This window comes from Gallus gallus, chromosome 21 (genome assembly GCF_016699485.2).
Source record: "Gallus gallus isolate bGalGal1 chromosome 21, bGalGal1.mat.broiler.GRCg7b, whole genome shotgun sequence".
NCBI classification, from domain to species: Eukaryota; Metazoa; Chordata; class Aves; order Galliformes; family Phasianidae; genus Gallus; species Gallus gallus.
This window is the reverse complement of record NC_052552.1, coordinates 276,587-298,617: the sequence shown is the minus strand read 5'-3', so window position 1 is coordinate 298,617 and position 22,031 is coordinate 276,587. Positions and strand designations below refer to the sequence as shown.

Genomic DNA, 22,031 nt, shown 5'->3' with positions numbered 1-22,031 from the left:
CGCCCCCCCGCCTCGTTGGAAGTGCCTCGGCCGGCCCCCCCCGGCCCTCACTGCGCGGCAGCCGCCGCTCCCAGCGGCCGTTCCCGCCTCTCCCGTCTCGCGGGGGCGGAGCCGCACGTGGCGCTGGGGTTGGCGCGCGCACGGGGGCCGCGTGCGGCGGCGCGTGAGGGGCGGGGCGCCGCCCTCGCCGCGAGTGCGCGCTCTCCAATAAAGTGGCTCCGCACCTGTTCCCGCCTCCCGGCTGTGTGGGGGGTGGCGGGGCGGGACGGGCGGCGCCGCACGTTGCCGCCGTGTGTGGGAGCGGCGCGGCCGCGTGCGAGGCCGTTACGTAACGGCGCCGCGGAGGGGCGGGAGGCGCCGTCCTCGTCCCCGGGCCGAAATGGACGGCAGCGGCGCGGGGCTGAGCGCGGGAAGCGGCTCCGACGGGGATCGGCGCGACGGAACGGAGTGCGGAGGCTTCAGGTAAACGCGCGCTGATGCGGGGGGCGCGCGGGGCTCCGGGAGTTTTGCCCGAGTCGCGGTCGGCGGGGCGGCCGGGTGGGTCTGTGGGCGATCTGCGGAGCGTGGAACGGGTTGCGCTGGGTAGCCGCGGGGCCGTGCGCTCCGACCGCCCTGCGGGCTGAGTTACGCGGTGCTGCGTTTGCGTTTCAGTGTAACGCTCAGCGGTGACGCTTCGGTGAGTTAACGGCTGAGGTGCGCCGCGCGTGAAGCACCGGACGGGGAGCAGCCGCTATAGCCGATGGCGCTGAGAGCTCACCTGCTGGAGCGCGGCCATTCCCCGTCCCGAGGGCGGCCGGGGAGGGGAGGGCGGTGAGAAGAACGGCGGGCGCTCCGCTCCGCTGCGTGCGCGGCGGACGTTCGGCTCCGGGTGGGCTGTGAGGATCGCGTGTTCCCGGGAAGCGCTGATAGTCTGAGCGAGCATCTACCGGTGGTGTCAATGCCAGCGATGCCGAGTAAATCAGAGCTTTTAGTTGGTTGTTATCAGCTCGCAGCTGGGTTACGGCATCTCTGCCATCCATAACGTGCTGGGTTTGGCACGGAGGCAGGGGATACAAAGGTTAAGTAGCAGAGAAATCAGAAAGGTGCAACGTGAAATAGAGTGGATGAGCTGTAGGGCTGTCCCTCCTGTCGCGGGGGTCGGCCGTAACATAACGTGGGAATAGTTTTGCAGGGGGGAATCTCCCATAGCAGAATTCCCCAACACAGTTCAACCTCTGTTTTGATCAGTGATCAGCTGGATTGGAGTCAGTCGCACAAAGATCTGATGGTGATGATCCAGGAAATCAAAAAGTGTTTGCCTGAAGAGAAAAGGAGTTCCAGCAAGCCCAGTACCATCAGTGCTCTCAATTATGCTTTACGGTGTGTACAGCAGGTCCGAGGTGAGCATGGAAAACGTCTGGAAGCACATAAACTATGCAGCAGCTTGGTTTGAATGGACGTGCCTGACAACAGATAGCATTAAAACAAATGAAACAATTAACTGCGAGCAATTAACTTTCTGAACTGCTATAGGTTTTTTGGCTTCAAAGTCAAAATGCCCACATACTGCTTCTCTCTCATTCAGCATCCAGTCACAGATAGGTGCTGCTAATAACTTGTCACGTGTGTTGAGAAAAACAGCATTTCTGTCACTTGGAAAATGTATGGGATAGTCTGTGTTTTCCAGCAGAACAGTAGCTAGTCACTCTTTTGCTGTCATTTGCTGTCCTCTCTACTTCCTCGTGCTTCTCTTCTGCAGCACAGGTCACTCCAATGGTATAATCAGTATTCTTTTGTTTCCTTGTTACTCCACAGACCTTCCTCATCTCACCCTGGGCTTCACCAAAACGATGACAAAATTAGGAGGGCTGTAAGAAATACTTTAAAAATTGTCTTCTTACTGACTTCCTTGTGTTTGTTTTGCGTTTCTTGTTTCTTCAATTAGCAAACAATGAGTTTTTCCAGGCTCTCAATGACCGAAGAATGTTCCAGACAGATGTGATGACATACAGCACAGAGGAGCTGGTGACACTTGCATCAGAACGCACTCCAAAAAACAATGTAAGGAGTTCAGACACACTCAGAGGAGTTCATCACCTTCCAGTCTCTACTTTTTATCACCTTAATATCTTTTTAGGGAAACAGAATGTGTGAAATCATAAAGCCTTTAAAAGCCAAACAGGTTTTTGTTAGTAGTGGTAGATCACTGCTGCTGGTTGTCTGTGCTGACTTGGCATACCCAGCAGCTGTGAGTGAAGAAATAGTTCTGTTTTCATTATTTTCCCAGACACAGCTACGATCTATGAGAATTTTAGAATTCATTTGCAACACAATAATCTCCTCAGATGGTTTAGCAGAATGTTTCCATAGTTGATCAAACCCGTAGTGGTGAAGGTCTCTGGTTTCTGTTTGTGCTCTTGGATTATTTATCGATTGATTAATCAGTTTGCAGTATGTGCTGTGGCTTCTGGCTCTGTTTCAAAGAAGAGTGCTGAGTTTCAGTACTGTTACTTACTCTATCAGAAAGTTCTCAGATTTTTGTACGTGGAACTGTGGTGAATAGTGTGAAATCTGGGGGAAGTCTGTGGCCAGATAACCAGACATTCTGGAAAATGGCAAGCGTCTGTGCAGTCTGTTTCAGTTTTGATATTGCAGTGTTAGTAGCATGTGTAAGTAACGTGTAAGCTATGACACTGTGACAGACTGCAGTAGCTCACATGCAATTTTGTTTGGACGCTCACTTTAGAGCACACTTCTGTACCTCTGTCTGTATGATGTGTGGTGTTTTGTGTGTCCTGTAGTGGTTCTTGTGGGAGGAGGGTGGGAGAAGTTTGACTTGAGTTTTTTTTTTTTTTTTTTTTTCATCCTTTGAATATTGGTACCATGTGCTGGGGGAGGGTTGCTTTTAATAAGGTTTGTTTTCCAGGACACCTTTGTGGCTGTGTTTTCCCTGCTTTCTGGGCGTATAGTGCATATTTCTGAGCAGGCAGCATCCATTCTAAACTATAAGAAGCAAGTCTTGGAATCCTCCCGGTTTGTAGAGCTTCTTGCCCCTCAGGATGCAAGTGTGTTCTATGCACACACTGATCAGTCTCACTTGCCGCTTTGGAACACAGAAAGTCAAACAGGTAGGACATGGCAATCATCTTAAATGTTTCATCTGCCTTTCTGTCTTCACAGAATGGGGATAGAATGCTGGCTTGCTCTAATCACTTATACTAGCAGTATACACAGGCCGCACTTTTTCCGCTTGGAAAAGTTGAGTAGCTTTGCAGCTACTCCTAGCCTACCTGAAATAAATAAAGTGCAGATACCTTTTACTCATAGGCAGATAAAGGGCCTGCAAGTAAAAGGCAGCTGCCATTTTACTCATTCCAAATGTTGCTGCTTTTCCAAAAAAGAAACAGGAGGTCCCATTGTCTGTTTAAAATGGCTTAATTTACAGGTTAGAATTGATTAGGTGCTCTGTTATTATGGTCCTGTAGCAGAAATTCACAGTCATGGCCTGAAGCAGTGATGGAGCATGTGGTGGGAAGGCAGGGCCAGCCCAGAGAAGCTTAGGTGCATTCAATGTACCTGAGTGATTGGACAGGTAGAGCCAGGATCCTCCCCTTCCAGCCCTCATTTAAGAGTTGGCAGTGGAGGTGAGGGTCTCTCTCTGGAGATCCCTCCATATTTGAGGCCTTTCAGAGGTAAGCAGCTTTTTCCGTTTGTTTCTGTGTCTATGGCTGTTGCATTTGGGCTTGTGTGCATTTGCTACAGCCAAAGACTTTGCCACTCTGCTATTATCACTGTACTTTCCATCACATTATAGTGTTACAGGTTCACTTGCAACCTGCTGTGAGAGTAGCTCCCTGAACTCAGGTTTTACTGGGCTTTGTTTGGCTGTTTAGTGCTGAATGTGACTAGATGGTTGTTTTTGAGCCACATGTTATTTGTGAGTGATTTGAGTAGCCAAGGCGCTCTGTCTTTTGTCTGCCTGGGTGATGGACTGTTTTGCCATCAGTTCTTGACGGTATGAAGTCTTCTCTGAATTTAGCTCCTGGTCAGCCATTTCTTAGAGTGAGCTGTAGAAGAGAAAGAAGTATTTGAGATAGGAACAAACTTGTTCAACCACATCAATAGCTGTTACAGAGAAGGTTGTGAGACTTTGATCTTACTCAGAAAGCCCAGGGAATAAAGAATTTAAAAGTTCAGATAGGTAATGACCTGTTTTAGGATACGAACTGATGCCTTCAATGTGTGTTCTTCTTATTAGCCTCTCTATATGAATATGCCCAGGTGAAATCCTTTTTCTGCAGGATCAGGTAAGTATATCATTATAGTTTCACATTCACAAAGGCTGGGCACAGGGAATGGTATGGGGCACAGGTGGTGGTGTGTTGTCACAATGACCAGTGTGAACTCTGTTACGAGAATGGCTTATGTGTTTAATATCAGCATCCAGGAGGATGTTTTGAATATCTTTTCCGTAGCGATTATTAAATTTGCATGGGGTAGAGGAACAAACTGCTCATCCACGTTTCTTTTAGGCCTATCAGCTTCCTTTAGTTCTGTTGTGCAGGAGAAGAATGATCTTGTGGAAAAAGTCCCATTTCTTCAGTTTGAGAGTGGAGGCTAAGGGTGGTTTGTTTAAGGTTATTTGGGAGTCTGTGGCAGAGGTAGTAATGGAAACTCAGTCACCTGGGTTCCAATACAAGATGTGAGTCAGGAGATGCTACTTTTTGTCACTGTGGGATAGAATCTGTTGCTTTGTGCCAGAGTAATAATGCTGAAAGAACCAAAAAAATGGAGGCTGGACTGTAATATTCAATGCAATTCTTTTCCTGAATGAAGTGGCCTCTTGATTTAATTAAGAGCTGTTTGTTTCTGAGCAGATAAAATACTTATTCTATCTGTCAGTGGTTTGCCAATGTAGTCACACTTTTCAAAAACTTGAGCTCTAAAATAACCCTTCAGGTCTCTTCAGTTTAGTGCTTGGAATAAGTTTAGCAGGGCAAATTTCAGCTCTCATTTGAGGAATTATGTAAGGTACATAAATATTGTGAAATGTAGGAAAATGTGGAGGGAAAAAAAAGAAAAGTTAAACATCTTTCCTTCCTTTATTTAACACACTTTCAATTACGTGGGCTTCACAAGTAGAAGTATCTGTTCACTAGCATACGCAAGGACTAAACATGAAAATGATTTGTATTAGTTATATGCGCTATAGTTATATATGCATGTAGTTATATGTGCTATATCCAGATTCTGTTTCAATCAGAGAGCAACAATTTCTCAGCTGAGGCTGAGAAGTCCTGCTTAATTAGGTTGATGGAATGAAACCTGAGACACAGAGGTTTTTGCCTGGAAATAGTACAGAATAAAGAACAAATAGAAGAAAAAATATATGTATTTAACTTGAAGGAGAGCACAAGAACAAATGGTTGGTTCTCGTGAATACATTTGGACTGAGAATTAGAAGGTGGTTGTTAACTATTAGAGTAAGGGCTTTTGGGAACAGCCTTTCAGTGCATGTGCTGGAGGCAAAGTACATAAAACAAGATCAGTATTGCAGAATGCGTTGGCCTGTGATTGCAGGGCATTGTGTATAGAACCTTGAGAGATTCGTCCTTCTCATGTGGTTCTGTGTGCTCTGCAGGATTTACTTGTGCAGGTCTCTCAGTGCTGGTGTAAGTCCTTTTACTTTTTCTCAGAGGTGGTAAAGATCAAGAACAAGAAATGCACTGGTACCCATTCCGAATCACCCCGTACTTGGTCCACGTGTGCACCTCTGTCCATGTGGATGCAGAGTCCTGCTGCTTAGCTTTGGCTGAGAAAATTCACTCTGGATATGAAGGCAAGTTGGGATAATCCAGTGGCAAACAAGCCAATAGGAAAATATAGTGTATGAATGTCAGCTTATTTTGATTGGAATTTGCACTTGGAAAGTCTCACAGGTGTAACCTCCAGTGTGTATGTGTGTGCTATCCAGAATGTACGTTTCTTCTTTGCTAGGTCCTGAGACCTTTGACCTCTTCTCACTACATTTACAGTTGGGAGAAGTTTGTATCACCTATAATTTTGTAATGTCTCTTTGAGTTACTGATCAGAAGTAAGTGAATAGTTGAAAAGTTCAGAAATCTGTAACACACGATTGTGGGCAAAACTAAGTTAGATTTTCTGTTTCAGTGCATATTTTGTGTTTCAGTAAATACTTCTTTTTCAATTAGCTCCTCGAATTCCTATGGATAAAAGAATCTTCACCACCACTCACACTCCAGGATGTGTTTTTCTTGAGATAGATGACAGGTGAGATTTGGATCTTAAGGATTGTGAGGTGTGTGTGGAGAGGTGGCAAAAAGTCCTCTGGTAATGCAGCTATAAACTGTGCAGTTGGCAATAGTTAATGAAACAAAATTGTTTTGTGTTAATTTTTAGTAATTATTTGTGTTATTGCTCATTGAAAAACATCTGGAACTTGAAGAACATAATCAGCTTTGACTAAAAAAGTGAAGTCAAATGTAACTGCAGTCAGTTTCCTTAGGGCAGTGGGGACCTTTGGTAATACAGATAGTGAAAAACCACATCGTACAAAGGTTTGAGGAATCGCAGTGCAGGTTGCAGCTTTAGTGAGCTGCCTCGTATAAAGTTGATCAGGCTGAAGTTGTCTCCTGCAAAGCCTCAGGGATGTTTTTACAACACATCTCACAGCATCTCTGTTAGATTTCTTACTGATGGTTTTGTCTGGGGTCTCTTTGTTTATGATACTTGGTTTTTTGGTGTTTTTTTTTTTTCTTTCCCCCTTGTCCCCACCATTTGTGGAAGCACAACAGAGCTTTCAGCTTACCTCTCTGGGAACAGAAATATTTGCATATTATATCATACTGGAGGATTAATAAATGGGTTGGAAAATGGTTCTGTAGCTGCATTTCAGGCCATTGTAGATCATCTGTGGGGGCTTTGCTGGCAAGCAAAGGTTAAAGAATGTAAATATTCAAGACTGAATTGCAAGCAATGGTAGTGTATTTGTGTTTCAGAGCAGTGCCTTTGTTGGGTTACTTACCTCAAGATTTGATTGGAACATCCATACTGATGTATTTGCATCCAGAAGATCGTCCTTTAATGATCGCTATTCACCGTAAAAGTGAGTTCAATGGTCATAAAAGGAACCTCCACTCCTCCTAACATTCTTCATTACCCTGTTGCTTGCTGCGTGACTGGTTTCCAGTGTAGACAGAAATAAAGTGAGCAGTTAGATGTCAAGACCGTACCCCAGTTATTTGTGTTTGTGCTATCACTGCTGTGCCATAATGTAAACTAACCCTTGTTTCTTGGTTGTTTTGTTCAGTCCTGAAGTTTGCTGGCCAGCCTCCTTTTGAATATTTACCCATTAGATTTTGCACTCAAAATGGGGATTATGTCATCCTGGATACCAGCTGGTCCAGTTTTGTGAATCCATGGAGCAGGAAAGTAGCGTTCATCATTGGCCGACACAAAGTCCGAACGTAAGTCAGTTGTAGAACTGAACTGTTGAGGTGTTTTTCATTGAACGCTTTGTAAAACAGAGCCCTGTCTAGCGTTACTTCTGTGGAACGCTACTTCTTTTCATATTTAATGAAGAAAACTAAATTCCTTTGAAATATAAGGGAAAAGCTACTTTTCTAAGCTATGTACATGCACATGCTTGATGTCCAAATACTTTGACAATAAAAATGCCTTAATCAGAACAACAATTTTAGATAAAAGATAAAAAGGAACTTAAAAGGTGGACCACTTTAGCAAGTAATTGATGTTTGTTTTTGATTTGTATACCAGAGAAAGGAAAAACTAATTGATAGACGTATAGCCAAAATCGGGCGTGTTTTCCTTTGGAATGGTTAGCTTGGTGAATATTTAGATTCTGCACCTAATTAATCTCTAGGAATGGAATTAGTATTGAATACTGCAGTTAAGGTTTTTCAGATGCTTCTCCCTAATTTCTAAGATATTTGGAGATGTGACTGTTTGATGTTTCTTCTTACCTGGTTCCTTTCATAGGAAACAGCTTTTCTGGTGGTGATCTCTGAGTTATCAAAGTTACCTTTTTTGTTTCTAAGACTTTGGAGTGTGAATTTGTCTTACAAGTGAAGGTGACCAAAGGGTGGATGCCTTTACTCATGTCACTGTGCTTGGTGTATTGGCTTTCTGAAAGCTTTACATGAAGCACTGTTTTCTTATCACTTTAGCTTAGCTGTAGGTGGAACAGATGATATACCTTCCTGTTGATTCAGGGAAACAGTCAACATAAAATACAGATTAATAATAATAATCTCTCCTAACTCTGCTTATGGTTATCTTTATCAGTTTAGAATTAATTATGAAATTTTGTTGACTCTAGAAGCCCTCTGAATGAAGATGTCTTTGCTACAAGAAGTCAGGAAGCTAGCAGTGTTGAGAAAGAGATAAAAGAATTGCAAGGGCAAATCTACAAGCTGCTTCTGCAGGTAAGGAAGGTGAAAATCTCAAAACACTGGTTTGTCTTTTGAATGAGAGTCTAAAGAAACTGGGGTCTGTTTAACAAACTTCTTTGGGTGTGATCCTTTAAAAGGATGTTTTAATTGGAGACAGGCTTGTGTGCCAGGTTTAAAACTAAGCTTCTATGTTGTCCATCTGATTAGAAGACTGTTTTGATGTGTTTTGCAGATATTTGTGTTGAAAGATGAATCTTCATCCTGGAACAGCTTTGAGGATGGTAGAATTTTTTTTTTTCCCCAGGAAAGTGGTAGAACTCGAAACAGTACTGACTTTTCATTGAATTTTTTGTTGTTGCTTATTAGGAGTTCTGTGTTGCAAACTGTTATTCCCTTCTCTTTTATTTATTTATTTCTTTTTCCTTCCACCCCTTATCCCAACACAGCCAGTTCATAGCAACGTTTCCAGTGGTTATGGTAGCCTTGGTAGCAGTGGTTCTTATGAGCACTATATCAGTGTAGCATCTTCAAGTGACTCCAATGGGAACTGCGCAGAGGAAACACAAGAACCAGTAAGTTTTTTAGATATATCAATGCCTGTGCAGTAATAAAATTACATTTGCAAAAAAGAGGAGTCAAGATGTGTACCTATCTATGTAAGAATTTTACTTAGGTGGAGACGTGGCTGTGTTCAAGCTAAGTGTATTATAGAATGCTGTCAATTATAGAATGCTGGCTTTTGGTTTTAATCTTGATTTTTTTTGCCCATTAAAAAGAGCAGATAGCTGCTGCAGTATGCTGAAGTAAATTGAAGGCTTGCTTAAAGATTGGCCTTCTCAGAGAAGTGGGGGACTTGAGGGAAAAAAGAAATGAGAAAGCCATGCAACTAGGAAGAGTGTTGGTGCACAAGATGGGTTAGGGGCTCTATTTGGTTTGGATTTTCCTTTTTGTTTCTCAAGAGGACGTTAGAGTGGTGTTATAAACTTCTGTAGGAGTGGAGACAATCCTGTTCTAAAAGAAGTATTAATTTCTTAATTTCTTTTTGAGATTGCTGGGTAAATAATCAGCTTTATGCTTGCTCTGAGCTGTCATCAATATAAAAGCATTTAAATGATGAAGCTGTTTGAGCTTTATCCCAGTTAGTTTAATTAGCCACGATAAGTATGTTTACAAATGCCAGTAGATACTAAATTTAGGCTGACAGTATACTCCCTGTCAGTTAGGAGAATACAAGAACCCAACCCCATCTTAATAGCCTCCTGTGTCCAATTCTATTCCTTTTTATTCTGACCTCACATCTTCACATATCTCAAGATGACTTTGCAGCAGGTGTGTGCAGATGTCAACCGGATAAAGAATCTGGGACAGCAGTTGTATATTGCATCAAGGAGCAAGCCACAGAATGGAAACGATCAGCCTATGAGTTCAGAAATGCTAGAAGGTAAAGTAATGTAATTATGATCCTTAAGTTAATGTAAACTCTTGTTGGTCTGGAGCCATGAATTTGGCTGAAGGGTGACATGCTGAAGTAATTAAGCTAGCACCTTAACATTGTTTAAATGTGGGAAGTATTTTGGTGGGGCTTTTTTTGGTGTTTTTTTAGATGAAAATACAGAATCACTTAGTAATGAGAGCTGTGCTATGATAGGCCATGCATTCCTCTGAAGGTATCTCAGTGGGGGATTATTCAAATGTTGTTGAGAATTTCTCCTTTTCTAGGGAAGAGGCACAATGCTTCCTGTTTTCTCCCGACCTTGGGAAGTGATAGCACGGAAGAACTGGGCCATGCACTTTATGATGATTTGAAGAAGACTCCACATGTTCCTTCCTATCAGCAGATTAATTGTGTTGACAGTATCATCAGGTAGGAAACGACAAAGTGGTTATAGTGAATAAGACTTAAGGTCCGGTTAGTGTAAGGTTATTATGTATGCAGTTTGCATTGACTAGATTTTGAGTTGGGATAAAATTCTAATTGTGGTAATTAAAAATTTAACTTTCTTTCTCAATCCAGCTCCTGTATGTACTTACACACAAACTGTGTTACCAGCCAATATACTACTACCTTAGCAACCGTTAGGTTGAAACATCCTTGAGAGTAGAACACTCAACTGAAATTCTTTGTTTACTGCAGTCATTTAAAGGAAATCACGGTAATGAAAAACAGTCTGTATTTGCTTCCTTTAATTAGACAGAAGTTTTTGGTCACTGCAGTGAAGCATATAAGTTTGTGTGGTATCTCAGTTCTGTGCTTTGCTTTTGTGGGAGGACTCTACGGCAAAGCTGTAAGTTTGCTCTTAAGCAAGTATCATGTCAATGGCTGTAATACCTTGATAAACTTAACTTCTACTTCAGTGGATAATGTCCCTTTAAAAAAAAAAATGGGAAGAGCTTCATATGGTATGCTTATGTTTCAGATATCTAGAGAGCTGCAGTATTCCACTACTGAAAAGGAAATGTAAATCTTCTACAAATACATCATCATCATCTTCAGAGGGTGACAAGAAAAACCAGCAAAGACTGCAGGAGATCAAGGCATTGGGAGGCAACGGAAAGGATCCTGGCAATTGTAATGGAAAAACTATGATTTATTTTTTTCTGATATGCTACTGTTGTATGTTTCAAGGTTTCTTGTCATTTTTTACATTACTACCACACAAATGACGCAGATATTTTGGTTACAGGCAGTAAATATCTACTTCCCTTGCCTAGATCATGCAATTAAGCAAAAGCTACAGTAGTACATCTTTGAACTTAAATTCCATTAAAAGAAGTACTGCTTGCTGTTGCTAAGTAAGTCTTCTGTAGCTCACTGGTTTTATGCCACATTTAGTATACGTTGCCATTGTACTGGTATATGAATGTTACATCTGTGTGTAAATCTATCTTATTTAACAGTATGCATAGTTGAGTGGTTGCTTCTGAACCAATCAGATTTGATGACTTAGGAGCAATTGAAGTGCTTGGAAAGAAATTCAATGTAGAAATCTTTTAATTTACCAATAGATACTGCTGATCCTTCATCAGTTAATTCCCGAACTCCAGTATTTGCTGATCAGGAAGAGGTGCTGAAAAAGCAGACAAATGAAGGCATTGTGGGAGCTCCTCTGCCAGACCTGACCCTGTCCAACAGGTCTCCAAGTGTGGTGTCTGCCACCAGCCAGTGCAGTTACAGCAGCACTATTGTGCATGTCCCACACCCTGAATCAGGTACTATTCATTCTTGGAAGGTATTGACTAGACTCACTGATTTTTTTTTTTTTTTTAGATTGAATAATATTTTCTGATGTATACAGTAGGAAACCTTTGTCCAGTTGAGGTATGTTATGATGAATATGAACTCTGAAATACAATTGAGGTACTTCTGCAGACACTGTGAGGAAAACTTGAGCCTGAAAATGTTTACAGTGTTTTTATAAAACCTAGGTTTAAGAGCACACTGCTTTCCTTGCACTGTAACTTCATTACGTACACCTCAAATACAACAGTGAGCTTTTATATGGCAACTGATAATGGAAAAAAAAAAACACGACTAATGGGCTGATATTATTTAATGCAGAAAGAAACACAAAAACAATCATAAGAGGTATGAGGAAAGAACTAATTTGCTCAATTTGTGTTAATGTAAGTCTACTTGAGTGTAAGTGGTACCCTGCAGCGTTTGTCTGCTTAGTAGCTCAGATGTTTATTTTGTCTAACCCTCTGCATGTTGTGGGTGTTGGCACCAGAAGGCCAGAGCAAAGAGTGATTTATTTTCTTCCCTCTACAAAGAAGTGACTACAGTGGAGAATACTCCTGTTGGAAATGAACACATTGAGCTGCCTCCTCCAAATGCTCAGAATCTGGTTGCAGTGACTGAGGGGTTGAAGCCAGTTGGGCTAACAAAAGAGACTTTGTCAGCCCACACTCAAAAGGAAGAGCAAAACTACGTTGACAAGTTCCGCCGGAGGATCCTGCTCTCTCCACTTAGGACTTACCTTCAGCAGGATGGCAGAAGTAACATTGGGCGTTTCTGTGACCAAGGTAGGCAGCACCTTGGAGAAACAGGGAATTATTGGGCTTATTTTAAAGACCAGCTTAGCAATGGAATCTTGTTCTCCTTTGTGTGATTTATTGAAAATCTTACTATGGCTGAAAACAGAGTACTTCTGAATTGTCAAGACCTGGCGGTATCATTGCCCGTACTGAAAATCTGCTCCATTTTGGTTGTTCCTATTTTAACCTTTTTGCAAAGCTCCCAAATACTGCAGTAAACCTGACAAGTCTGAAATAGCCCATTGCCTCCTTTTGAAAGAATATGAAATACCCGATTGAGGTAATCCAAAATAATAAAATAAAAATTGATGGTAGAAAGGGAAAATATTGTGGGTATGTCAGCAAGTCCATCGCTGTACTGTGTGGAAGAATTATGCAGAATTGTACAGAAGAGAGACAGCTCTGTGACCAAGCTACGCTTCATTATCTGAACGTCTCTCTTTTTTTCTTATTTTTTTTTCTTCTTCATCTTCCTGTTTTTTGTTTGTTTGTTTTTTTTTCCTAGGTCTGTCATTTCAGTGTCTATTTTTCTTTCTCCTTAGGAAGTTCTCCTTCAAAGGAGATGGCTCAAGCCAGCTGTAAAAATGGCAAAAAAGGAAAATTCAAACACCAGAAACCTCAGAGACGGTCTTCAGACAGACGATCTTGTAGTAAGAATAGAAATGGTCTTCCATGTGAGAAGAGAAGAATTCAGAAGCAGTCACTTTCTCCCTCAGAAGTGTCCCATTTAAGCTCCTCCAGTATGAATTTCTTTCCTCCTGTGGGATATCCTGTCTATTCAGATGCGCTGTCTAGTTTTCCTGCCTCTTCTGTAGGAGAGGAACTCGCCATTTGCTCTTCAAAACCTGAGCCCACATCATTGTCACAGCTGTGCTGTGGAGCACCATCATTCCCAGGGCTTTCTTCCCCAAACATAGGGATGTTTATGGCCGTATTTTTTCACAGTTTCCCCATATATACCCAGGTGCCTCAATATGCCTTTCTTCCTAGCACTCAGAATGTTTATCTCCCTTCATATCCATGCACTGCCGTACCTCCTGCCCCTCCTCCTCCAGCTCCCTCACCAATAGCCCCAAATTCTGTGGATCAGTCCTGTCCGGCCTCTTCTGCCACATCCACTGAGGAGCAGCTGGAGGGACAGCATGGCCGGGCCCTACAGCTGAGTAGCTCACGGAGCAGCTCCCCACTTCAGCTGAATTTGCTTCAAGAAGAGCTGCCAGAATCTGCGGAGCCTTCACTTAGTACTGATGTTAAAGCATGTGCAGAAGCTAATTGTGTAAGTAACACAGATTTTTAGTGTCAGAGAGAAACCACCATGTTCAGTTGCCAGATTCTGTTAGCTTCTTTCACCAATATCTGTGCTCTGTAGACTGCAGGGCACAAATAGCACAGGAGGCAGAGAAACTATGTTTGAGCCCATGGGAACTTGTAGTAGTACACAGTTGGTGCTCAGTAAATGCCACAGATGTGAGACCTTCTGGTCTGGGCTGCTGCAAGCTGCTCTTGCTCAGTGCTTTGGCAACGTTTTTATTTCTTTCCCATTAAATTGTCAGCAGTTTTGGGTGGGCTTTTATGCATGTGGAACTTGGTTAGGGCTACATGATTCGCATCCTTTTTCACCGAGTCCCACAGTCTCTGTGGAGAGTTAAAACAAAGGGAAGATACTTTTCTAATTACTCCCTCTGTCTCCCAGGGATGCAGCTAATGACCGAAGAACAGGGATCCATGTGGGTCGGTTTCCATACATGGGCATAGGAAAGGCCTCTCCAGCTTCCGCGGTAAACTCAGAGGCAGGAATCTGAGCTCTGCAGGCAAGGAAAAAAAATGTCTCGGGAATCCAGATTGTGCTGAAAAGGCTGGATCAGCTGAAACTGCAGGGTAGGGTCCTGAAGGGGAGTTGGTGTATCTGTAGTTGCTGAAGCTATGAGCTTAATGCAGTGATTCAGGGGAATGCTTTCATTTTTCCCTGTAGGGCAGCATTGCTTGATGTATTTGGCTGCTCCATGCCACCTAACAGAGCATGGAGGAAACTGACTCTCTTGTCAGCAAAAAATGTTGACTTAATGCAAAAATACAGTATCTTGAAAGAAACCCCACAGGGAAAGATTTGCAGCATGAATCAAAAAGCCCGGACGCTTGTTGGTTTCACATGTGAAGAGTTTTATCATGAGTTCCAGATAGCTCTGACAATGAACAGCTAGAAATTCCAAAGCTATTGAATTGATGCAAGAATTTAGTCAACGCATTACAAATTCAGTAAATGCATGAACTTCCTTTTTCAAGCTTAAGGGTGACTTCCATGGATGTTTGTTTTGATTTTTTGTTTCCAGGACAATAGTCTAGAAGATAGTGGTAACAGTGCCAGTAGCCATTGCGCTTCTAGTGAATGCACTGACCGCTTGCTGCATGAGGACTCCCAGTCAGGCACAGGTTCAGCAGCATCAGGCAGTGGATTGGCTTTATCTAGTTCTTTAGGCTCTCACTCCTGTGAAACTTCTGGTGGTGGCACAGGTAAGGAAATTAAGATCTGGACATTTGCTACTCTAATGTCAGGTGGGTTGCTAACTTGTTGCTAAGTCATAAAAATATACTGTGATGGGAGCGGGAAGTCCCAGTAAGAGGATCTGCTGCCATTATTTCTCACCAGCTTCCAGCATTTGAGGCCAAATTTGGTTGAGTCACGATGGTCTGAAATGAGAGTCCAGAAATTGTTCCTTAAATCTGAAAGTCAGGCTTCTAACTTGTGCTCTCTAAGCATCTTTTTTTTCCTTGGATTAGAGGGTGGTTTGCATCTTACTTGAGCAAGGGTAAGCCTACACAGAGCTGGGCCTCTTGAGACAAAAGCAGAGAGGTTGAGACAAATCATGAGAAGTAAAACCTTGGAGGTCTCGAGCAACTTAATAGAATAGATTTTATCTTTGAGTTTTCAGTAAGTGGTAATATCTTACCGGAGGAGTCATCTGAGAGGACCTGTGTTCACCCTATTGGAAATAGCTCGCGTGAGCGCACTGATGAATTTTACTACTTGTGCTGGGTTATCAGGACTTGTCAGACATCTGAGTTGATTTTTTTTCATGGTAATTCTCAGCAGACAGTGGGAAAAACAGCAACTGTTTTGCCAGTAATGATTCTTCTGAAACTTCCAAAGCAGAGACTGATCAAGAAGCAAAAGAAAAAGAGACACCTCATAAATCTAAATATGAGTCAGCCTGGGTGATGATGGATCACACACCTGAGCAAGTTCTAATGACGTACCAAATGCCTAACAGGTTAGGAAACATCAGCGTTTTCTGACATACATACAGTTTGGAATTGTGCGTGGAAGAGATGTAGAGTTAAGACCATGGAAACAACATATGTACCAATAAAACTCAGAAGTTGTGTTCGATTACTATTTTAGGCTGTGGGCGTTTCTTTTAATCTACTTTTTGCCTGTTTATCACTTAAGATATGATAATGTGAAACCTCTTTGTTGAAGTGCTACGGGGACTGGGTTTTGCCCTGCACTTTACATGAAAGGGTAAAAATATTTGTGGTGTTTGCAATTGCTTCTACATAATTTGCAATGAGATTCCTCATTTTAAAAACTAAATAAGCCAACCTGAAAGTTAGACGGTGTTAAAAAAGCCTCACAAATAAAATAAGGTATAACAAAACACAGTTACTTTTCATTGGCTGACTTCAGCCTTATACACAGCTGTATCCCACGGTCATTATCAGTGATGCTGGCCTTGGTGTATTCAGTGCAGCTGCATTAACGGGTGTCTATGGTTCTTTTTTCATTTTGCTTTACAGAGTTAAAGAGGAAGTTTTAAAAGAGGATATGGAGAAGCTGATAGTCATGCGAAAGCAGCAGCCTTGGTTTTCAGATAGACAAAAGAGGGAGCTTGCAGAAGTGCATACGTGGATCCGGACACAGACTGTCCCACTACAAATCAACACTCAAGTAAGAAGTTGTGAAAGGAGTCAGCAGCTTATTCGTGTCTTGGCTAGCTAGAGGTAGTGCTGCTTCCTGCTAATGTGATTTTTACAGCATGAGGGTCACTGATAGCTGTTACTTGTGAATGTTGGAAGGCTTGAGAATACTAGCTAAATGTTGGAAGTGCAAGTACCTGCTTCTGAAAATTAAGATCTCTGTACAGTCTCTGTTTTTTTTAAAGAGATTTCATTCAATTCATGAGAAATTTCAAGAGATTGCAGCATGTCATGCTACCAGGATGGATTCTTTGTGATATCCAGAGGAGAATTTGAATGATTATGTCCTTGTTCCTTTCTAAAGGGATGTGTTACATGTGACATCAGGGAAGCAACTTGTGAGTCTGCAATGGCTGATGACAATATGGAAAACAAGGGAAAACCGCTTCCAGTCTTGGAACACTGAAGCCATCGCTGCCTGTGACAGTAAAACTGGTTGGAATAATTCCCATTCCCTTTTCCTTTGGCTTTGCTACATGCTAGCAGTGAATCTCTCCAGCTGTCTTCTTCCACCATAAGCAATCATACATGAAACTAAACCCTTCTCCATTGCTCCCTTTGCTCCTGGCAGGATTTTGAGGACAATCTTTCACTGGGAGGTTGTTTCCCTTCCTGACGTCATAAGCTTGACAAGGATGAATGATTATGAATGGATTATGTTTCTAACTTCTGATTGCTCAGTGATGAGCAAAATATAAAGATTGTTTTTGTTTTGTGGTGGTGTACTGTTATTTTTGTTTGGTTTTGGGTGTTTTTTTTTAACTGGACAGGTAAGAGTTTGAAGAGATGCAGTGGTGGTTAAGAGCTTTCGTTGGTACAGCCCTGTTTGTTCTCCACTGAGGTAGATGTGTTAGTACCAGTGAATCTGAGCTACAGCAGAACGTCCTTCTATTTTGTTTATTCAATCTGCAAAGAGATTCTAAAGATACTTTGAGGCTTTAAGTTCTACAGAATGTCATAGCCTTTTAATGAGCGACTGAAAACTGGGTAAGTTATTGGGCATCAAAATGCCTTCCTCCAGCTTGTGGCCATCAAAAAAGTCCAATAAACCGAAGTGAAAAGAAGCAAAGCTATTCCTTATGCTTTTCACAAGTATTTTTTGAATGTTATTGCGTTTATAGTGGTTTGCTAATCCACTGTAAATCAAGAACTGAAGTACACAATTCAGGTATTATCTTACAGGATCTGCTTTTTAATGAAAGTCACGTGAAAAATCTTCTTTTTCAGGGCTCTGTAGCCTAGCTATCAGTACAGATAGTTGGGTGTAAGCGTCGATGGTTGCTGGTGCTCTGGGAAGTGAGTTTGTCTCTAAACTCTTTGTTGTTGTGTTAGAATAGTTAGATGAGTTCAATCCAGATACACCTAATAGGAAATATTGAGCTGTTTCTGTGTTTTCTTGTGATAAAGCTGAATTTCTTGTTTCTTGAGGAGTCAACATGTGGCAATAAGCACCAAACCACATATTCATTGTTTCTAATCTGTGTTGGCTTCCTGGACAAAGCTTAACCTATTTCTTTGTAATGGAGTTACCAGCTGTTGAAATGCATGGAGGAGAAATGGGTTTGTTCCTCAGCAGGTGGTAACCCCTTCCTCTTCAGACAGACGGGACAACTGTTGCTTAAAACCCAGCAAATCTTGTCTGATTCCTCTCTGTTTACCAACAACTGGATGTAATAAAGCAGGTTTTTATTTCGGTAATTATCGGAGCCTTCTCAGGGAGTTTTGGAAGGTAATTTGTTCAGCTTTTTGTGTGGTGAAACTCATCTGTTATGTGAAGGGATTTCAGTTTATTTACTAACGAGCTATTTGTTGAGTGAGTTAAACAATGCTTTGATTTCAGATAACTGGAAGAAATGTATATTTATCTGTAGGTTTTTCCTATTTTTCGAACCAATTCAGTGGAAATCTTTGTCACTGCAGCTTATTTCATGAAATGTTACTTTTGTTGGATTTTAAGTGTTTGAGGCTATTTTGACTTGGGCAGTGTTCTTTTTTTATGGTATTTCTACTCATTTTGTTTATATGTATTGCTTTCTGTTTGTTCTTAAGCTGCACTTCTTTGTCTTTCATCTTGAGCTTTTCTTTTTTAACTTGTGAACTTTGCTGATTTACATGTTCTCAGCATCTCGTGCTTGAAGCTTAAATGCTTTTTAAAATAAGAGGTTTACATACAGAAAGTTATACGCTCGAGTAGAAAAGCCTCTGACTTGCACAGTAAGTGTGGTACCTTACCCATACTTTTACTTACAGCACTTTCCAAATGTGGAATGCAGTTTTATAACCTCACTGCCTGAAACATTTGCTCTAAAACATGTAATAAGCTGCTTTTTGTGTAGGTTCTTTCCCTAGTGGGGAAGGTTCTTAACTAACTTATTCATGTAATTGAATCAGTTCTGGTTAGCTGTACTTAAATTCACTGCTTTGATAGGGTTTGAGGCTTAGTGAAATAGTCTGTTTCACTGAGTGAAATGAATATTCTAAGGAAGGGCATTTATGTCCTTCAGAAGAGTTTAAGTGAATAAGCCAAAAGGAAAGTGAGGTGTCTTAGCATTATAAGTCATCAATTTTATAAAAGAATGAGACTTGGTTTAGGATAACGATAACTGAGACCCAATAGCTTGAATAATCCCTTTAATTCCTAGGTCTGGAAACGTGTCCTTATCCCTCTTGTATAGAGAGGCAGGGGCATGAAGGACTTACACAGGTGCACAGCCCCAGTTCATAGCAAACCCAGGAGTGTAATTTGGGGATCTTTGTTCGCCCTGTGCTGTGCTGTCTTTGCTATAAATGGTCAAGATTCTCACCTGTGTGTATAAACCCGACCATATTATACTGTTTCTCATTGGAGAATGTTAACCCTTGCTGTGCTAACTACTGCATGAAGCTGTGCTCAGTAGAATCACACAGAAGCAGAAATCCTGGACAGTTTTTACAATGGTATGACCTCTGTGCCCCATGATCACGCACGGTGCAGGAGCCCAAGCCTTGGGGTTGAAATCCAAAGCTCATAATCCTGGCTCAGGCTTGGATTCAAGACCCTTAAAGAGAAACAAAGTGGTGAATCAGTGGCCTGTGTGGTAGCAACACTGAATTGTTGGCCCAGGAACAGATAGCAGTCCTATGTGCAAAACCAGATTTAGGGCAAAAAATAGTCTTCCAAACTATTCTTTATCCCACTGAAACAACAACATCTAGCAACCAAATGCCTTATCAGGCCTTTTGGGAAGGACCTCCGTTCTGTAGGTGTTTAGGAACTGCTTGCTTTTACTTTAGCTTATATTAGTTTTTCACTCTTACCTTGCTGAAGTAGTCACAGTGAAATGCAGTTTTGATCTGAAGGAGTGATGGAGTAAATATTGCACCCAGCTGTACGCACTGCTTTATGTGACTGTTTTGATACAGTTCAAGTGCTGGAGACAGTTTAAAGCTGCTCAAAGTGTTTTTTCTTAGTCAACAAATAAGGTATATTGAAGTACAGCGGTGTCACAGTTCTGCCCCCTATGGGGGTTTCAGCAGTCTGGGCTAAGCAGGCTTCTTTTTTTCCTGTTCAAAAACACAGTTTTATCCTTAAAATAGGTTACTCAATGTGCAGACGTGGTCATGGCATTGGTATGAACAGGAGGGGGACCACAGTGTATTTTTGCAGCGTGTGATGAATGTGTTGGTGAGTTTATCCCCCAGCTGAATCAATTTTAAATCACCATTGAAGGAATATCTGCATTAGTTGATAGGAATATTTCACTGAAATAATATTCAGCTGTGGCTTAATTTGCAGTTGTGATTTTAACTGTACAACCTGAGGGAGCATCTGTTTTTATAAATAAAACAAAACAAAAATCCTACCAAGAACTGTTTGAAGTGTTTGCTTTCATTATTGGGTAATTTTTGGAACATTCAGTATTTTAAGAGCCCATTAGGTGTTGTTTCTGATTCAACCTAAGTGTACTGCAGGTACAGTGAAGATGATCTCCGTTACTATTCATGCTGTTGGTTTTTTGTTGTATCTTTTGTGGATTGTTGTTCTTTTTCAGGATGTGCTGTTTTCTGTTCTGAATGCATCCCAGAAAGGAGGGCACGCACACTGAATGTAAAAGGTTATTTCTGGGTGTGTAAGGTGCTCAGCTTTGGTGCTCACAGTTGAAAGCTTCTGTCTTTGAGTTTGTTAGAGAAGTGTAAATAATAAACGTGAGAGCACTTGAGCCTCACCATGCTAAAAACTGTGTTCTAGAGAAAACAGAAACAATTCATGGGTTATCACAGGTGTGTCTCCTAGAGCAAGAAAGGTCTTAATTGCAGAGAAATAATTTGCTGATCAAAAGTGATCAGTTTGGTTTGAGTGCTCTTCCTGCACCTCCTGTAGGGAGGAAAACCTGAGGTGGAAGCTGTTGAGAGCTGTAGTTGCAGCAGCACTGGGGAGAAGCTGAATTTGCTGCTTCTCTGCCAAGAGCTGGGCAGGGTCCCTGGCCTTAGATACTGGAGAGAACTCTTTAATACTTGCAGTGCTTTTTTTTTTTTTTTTTTTTTTTTTCTCCACTAATTCTTCAGTATTTTATTTAGTTTGTTAGCTGTTCTGAAGTAGGCTTTAACAGTTGTTTTTCTTCAGGTCTTCATAGGCTGGACACCTTTTCCTGCCTCTGAAATAAATTGTCAGTAGTTACTCATTTAGATAAATTTGAAGCCTTTTCCTACAGCTTTTTATTGACTGATGAGGTGGCAGGAATGGAGTAATTTCCATCCAGACACTGACTTGCTGCATTGTGTGAGAGGAAGATGAATGTTCAGAAGGCTTTCAGTGCCTGTGCAGTGCATCCAGCTACTCTGCATTCGTAAGGACATTTTTCTTTGTTACAGCTGGCTTCATCTATCTTATGACTTATCTGATGCAAACAAGTTATATCAAGCCTGTAGGCCTTGTTTAAGCAGAACAGGTAGAGATTTATGAGGTATATGCTACATTGATCTCAGTGATATGTGTCACTAATGTAAAGTTTAGTTCAAGCTTTGTGAACCTTGATTAGTATGAGGTTTATGCAAAGTGCATAGTGAACAAAGTAGGACTTTGCAGCTCAAACTATTGGTGCATATCATGAAGACTGATACTGCTTAGAGACAGCTCTTGAGCCTTTAGCTTTATTCATTGCACGTACTATCAGGGTGTACCTGGACTGAGATAAAGTATGCTAGAGCTCAGGGAACAAAGGAATCTTAGAACATCTCACATTGGAAGGAACCCCCAGGGGTCAGGTACAACCCCTGGCTCCTCACAGGGCCACCTGAAATTCAAACCCTGTGTCTGAGAGCATTGAGCATAATGCTTCTTGAACTCCAGGGGCCTTGGTGCTGTGGCAGCTGCCCTGGGGAGCCCATTTCATGCCCACCACTGATCAGAAGAGACCCAGTTTATCGTTCCTCACTATGAACGTCTGTAATGGGCTTATTTAAGCTTTTCAGTAGTTCTTCCTCACTATCCTTGGGTATTGGAATTCTGCTGTCATCTCATTCTTGTCCTCCACTGACAGTTTGCACTTTGAGTTCAAAGTGCTGTCATTGACAGCTCTACTGTTTACATTCCATGCTGTACTCGATAATGATCAGCTACAATTAGTAAAG

The 22,031-nt window shown here is 41.8% G+C and overlaps 1 protein-coding gene across 16 annotated transcripts; it reads left to right on the top strand.

Annotated features, from left to right (window-relative positions):
* Positions 1-278: 278 nt before the first annotated feature.
* Positions 279-19,502, top strand: PER3 (period circadian clock 3). 16 transcript variants are annotated; one of them, XM_015296851.4, is made up of 22 exons: positions 342-462; positions 1,228-1,379; positions 1,795-1,849; positions 1,945-2,040; positions 2,906-3,107; positions 4,238-4,286; positions 5,676-5,818; positions 6,192-6,270; positions 6,999-7,105; positions 7,310-7,466; positions 8,339-8,444; positions 8,858-8,983; positions 9,726-9,852; positions 10,131-10,275; positions 10,829-10,980; positions 11,418-11,621; positions 12,183-12,434; positions 12,989-13,722; positions 14,777-14,957; positions 15,535-15,715; positions 16,242-16,392; positions 16,726-17,134. In XM_015296851.4, exons 4-22 carry the CDS (start codon positions 1,963-1,965, stop codon positions 16,825-16,827), a joined length of 3,276 nt encoding a protein of 1,091 aa, XP_015152337.1. In that variant the 5' UTR covers positions 342-462; positions 1,228-1,379; positions 1,795-1,849; positions 1,945-1,962; the 3' UTR covers positions 16,828-17,134. The 16 variants fall into 16 exon arrangements, 15 of the variants coding, with proteins under 15 accessions (NP_001276708.1, XP_015152337.1, XP_015152336.1 ...); XM_015296850.4 differs by lacking the exon at positions 1,795-1,849 and adding an exon at positions 652-676 and having other exon boundaries at positions 1,925-2,040; XM_040651119.2 differs by lacking the exon at positions 1,795-1,849 and adding an exon at positions 652-810 and having other exon boundaries at positions 1,925-2,040.
* Positions 19,503-22,031: the final 2,529 nt, after the last annotated feature.